The 3,934-nt window shown below is 36.8% G+C and overlaps 1 protein-coding gene across 1 annotated transcript; it reads right to left on the bottom strand.

Annotated features, from left to right (window-relative positions):
• Positions 1 to 2,069: 2,069 nt before the first annotated feature.
• On the bottom strand, positions 2,070 to 3,344 carry LOC110026594 (sphinganine C4-monooxygenase 1-like). The gene is made up of 2 exons (XM_020727593.1): positions 2,841 to 3,344; positions 2,070 to 2,728 (listed from the first exon to the last, which is right to left on the bottom strand). Exons 1-2 carry the CDS (start codon positions 3,060 to 3,062, stop codon positions 2,183 to 2,185), a joined length of 768 nt encoding a protein of 255 aa, XP_020583252.1. The 5' UTR covers positions 3,063 to 3,344; the 3' UTR covers positions 2,070 to 2,182.
• Between the last annotated feature and the right edge of the window lie 590 nt (positions 3,345 to 3,934).

Here is a 3,934-nt window from a genome sequence, read left to right as displayed (position 1 = left end):
AATTGGGCGGCAATTGTACGTTAGGTTTTTCATATTTTATGTTCTAGTATAAGTGTGAGTGTGTTTTAGTATGAAGAAGTTTGGAGTTTGCTTAAAGGAAACTCCAGAAGTTTACTTGTACAGAAGACATAAGGTACTTTGTGTTTGTGTTTAAGTTTTAGCTGTAAGACTTGGATTTCAGTGTAAATGTTTTGTCTTTGTTTAATCTCCATGAATTCTGAGTAGTTCCCTTTCCTTTTTCTTGCATATGGGACTTAATCTTGTGGAATGAGAATGATTTAAAGATTTCTTTTTACTCTTAAAAATTATGATGGTATTTTCACTGAATCTTTATTTACTTTAATAACTGACCACTTGTGAGGTTAAAATTTGTTGAGAAACATAATGACCTAATAGGGCTATTATTTCAGTCAACAAGTGGATACAACTCTTCATTCTAGGTAGAGCCATTGCGATCACCTAAGAGGGACTGCAAATAAATAGGGAGATAAGTTTTGATGAGCGTAGAATTGGTTAGATCTAGACTGACAGACTAGATTCTTATCAATTTGGCTTAAGGTTTAGTAACCTGACGCTGAGATTTAACCATCGTGGTGGCATAGGCTAGGGGCATCTAGAGGTGAGAGGCTAGATAGCACTGATGTGGAATTAAGATATTAAGGAATCGATATTAAGTTAGTTAATGTTCTTTGCAAGCACCGAGATGAGCTAAAAAATAAGGTATGTTTCTATTTGTCATAATACCTCAACTTTGTCTTAAATCAATTTAATGCTACATAGATTAAATTTTTTTTGCAAGGAGAAATGTTTTCCATAGTATCCAAACTCGTTGTTATATTTTATTAAGCTGATACATTTAGTTGTTACTTTCTTTTTAGCTCTTTAGTAGTGATTTTAAGTGAGCATATCATTTTAAATCCATTGTCTTTTTGACTTGAAATTTAAATAGAATTTTTGTAGATGGTTTTAAGAGTTACCGTATTCTTCGTGAGATCGATACTGGGGTTTTTAAAGAAAATTATATATTACTTGAAACGATACGTATACTTGCGCAATACCCATAGTGCGAAAATTTATTATGAATCATTACATTTGTTCACATTAGCCACTATATATAATTTGAGAAATATTTTCTGGAAAAATTAATGAGATTAAAAATACAAATAATTGTGGGTTGGGTCATGCTCTAAACCTCTGCCATTGTGGGTAGATGCAGGACATAGAGAAGAACAACATAGAAGTTATTGGGTATAGAGCTGCCGTCAAATTTTGATCCACAAGGGTCCACATTGTGTACAGAGGATTGCGAATCAAGAAACCATGTTCAATACTATGAAATTTGTGTGGGCATTTGCTTCTACCATCCAAGTAACATAGGAAACCATTTGCTGGGATGATCCTAAGCACTTGAGCTCTGCACAATAGTTAGTTGTCGATGGCTAAGTTGGATATGAGTAACATTCTTGATATTGCTCATAATGAATTTGAGACTGGGAGGAATAGTGAACATCAGCATACTTTCGGTTGGGGAATTTACTAGAATGGTGCCTTGTATTTCTGGCATCTGTGATGCTTCCATGGAGAACTAGAGAGTTGATCTACAAAGGATCCTACATTTGATCAGCGACAAATACTAAGAGAGGATCAGTTGAGCCTTATTAGCTCTCTGCTCTGATATCATAAAGAACTAGCAGAAAAACAGAAAAGTATAAGAAGAGGAGTAATAGTTATCTCATCGAGGAGAATGCTCACAATTTTTTCATCAAGTCCTCACCTCAATTACATCCTCTATATATAACCTATAGAAATGTACTTGTAGAATATATGAAACCAGAAATGAGTTACAAATCTAAAAATAATAGTTTTTTTTAAATTTATTTAAATGAATTCAACCCACATAAATTTCATTGATGTTGTCATTTGAAGAAATATTTTCCTCTAATTAAAAAGTTTGGGGAATTAGTCAAAGGTGATGCATTGATAACTTCGCTTTGCTTAATCACTTCGGAGGTCCAAATGGCATTATAACTTCAAAATTTGATCTTTCTTCCAATAATCCATACGGGACAAGAAATACCGAATAAATTTGTGGTCATAAAAAAAATTAAAATTTCTAGCTAGTTTACAAACAAATATTTGTTTCAATACAGATTGCAACATTTGTCTGAATCAATTAATCTTCTTAATTAATCTTCTTAATCGGACGGGCCTCGAATCCTCCCTCCTTTCTCTTCTCAAGCGAGTAGGGCATGTGAGTTCCAAGGATCTTATCCCAAGTGATGAAGAATGGCTGAGAGAAGTTGTATTTGGTGCCATATAGCTGATGGTGGATGTCATGATACGCACTGTTGTTGTTGAAGAAAACATGCAACAGATTTCCCGGAAGCCACAGGCCGCAGTGGTCGTCAACAGTCTTGATGGTGGCGAAGGAGAAGAAGAAGATGGCGGTGCGAGGCGTCATCCCTGAAACGAGGAAGGAGAGGGCTCCTCCAATGGTGTCAAGGATGAGCCCTTCGAGGGGGTGATTGTAGAGAGCTCCAAAGGCGTAGGGGACGACGAGGGTGTGGTGCTTGGAGTGGATGTGTTTGTACAAGAACTTGTTGACGTGCATGAATCGGTGCATGAAGTATTGCCATGTGTCCATAACCACCATGGCCACGATGAACTGGAGGATGATCACCGGAATAGAAGGCTGAGGCAGTACAGCGCCGCTCTCACCGCTCACGACCTGCATCAATACATAGATCAAACAAAAGTTAGACAATAATTAAGTAGGTGTAGGGGTTAATTTGTACAAATTAATTGCTTAATCAAGAGTTAGAGGTGAAGATGATAGATACCGTGAAGAGGAGGAGGGAGACGGCGATTTGAAAAGCTTGCTGGACGAGGACTCCCTTCACAACGGTTGTCTTAGAAACAACGTTCTTCTTGTCTTCTTCAGCCTTGGTGTGAAGCCTGTACTGGTTCAAGTCACCGAGCATCACATAGATGCCAGAATATATCCAATAAACAGCAACGGGCACAAAGGTCCCGAGCAGCTCATCCGATATGGGAAAAGCCATGATTGGACTAAAAAGAATTGGCGATCGTTCGATCAAACTCAATGAATTCTGTAAAAAAGGCACCTTTTGTTTCCCCCTTTGCTTATTCTTCTTCTTCCTCTTCTTCTTCTTAAATTCTTATTCTGCTTAAACTAGTGTTGCAGAGAAGCTGTGGGTTGGGATGTGGGAGGTGGTTTTTCTTTCTTATATATGAGAAGAGTGAAAGAAATGGTAAACGTGAGAGGGCTTGGTGGTCCATAAAGTCAGGCGACGACTGTGGAGCTTCCAATCGTCTTAAGCACGAAGGAAAATGAGATAAATGAATTTAGCATTACCATCTATTGAAAACCATGGCGTGATTACGAAACGAAAGAACAATTCAAAGTCCCAACCAGGTTTATTTGACTCCCTCCCCTGTGGGACGACCTCTGAAGATGAAAAATAATTTTGAATTTAATATTTAATCATACCTGCCTTCCTTTTCATAATTTAACAATTTGTTATATTTTAAATTCCTTTTAACATAAATCTAATGTGCAATTGAAAAAACTCCTTAATTTGAAACAATATTGACGCAGAACGGACTTGATACAACAGGGCAGAGCGGGAGTTTGGACCTCCTGTATCACGTCCGTTATCTAGACGTAGCTCACATCCGAACTCCGGACACAATATTTTCTCTATTAATATGATGAAAAACAAAAAAAAAATGTCTCGCAAGTTAAGCTTATTATAAATCAATTGTTTTTATAATTGTAAAAAGCAGAAGAAAAAAAAAACCTCGAAGGAAAGAAGGTGAAAACAGAGGTTGCAGGTCGTACTTGGATACCCTTGACAAATTAAATACCGTTCAAAGCAAATCTATGACAATATAAATTTAATATATATATATA

This window comes from Phalaenopsis equestris, unplaced genomic scaffold (genome assembly GCF_001263595.1).
Source record: "Phalaenopsis equestris unplaced genomic scaffold, ASM126359v1 Scaffold000382, whole genome shotgun sequence".
In the NCBI taxonomy this organism is placed as follows: domain Eukaryota; kingdom Viridiplantae; phylum Streptophyta; class Magnoliopsida; order Asparagales; family Orchidaceae; genus Phalaenopsis; species Phalaenopsis equestris.
The sequence above is the reverse complement of the archived record's forward strand: the minus strand, read 5'-3'. Positions and strand labels throughout refer to the sequence as shown.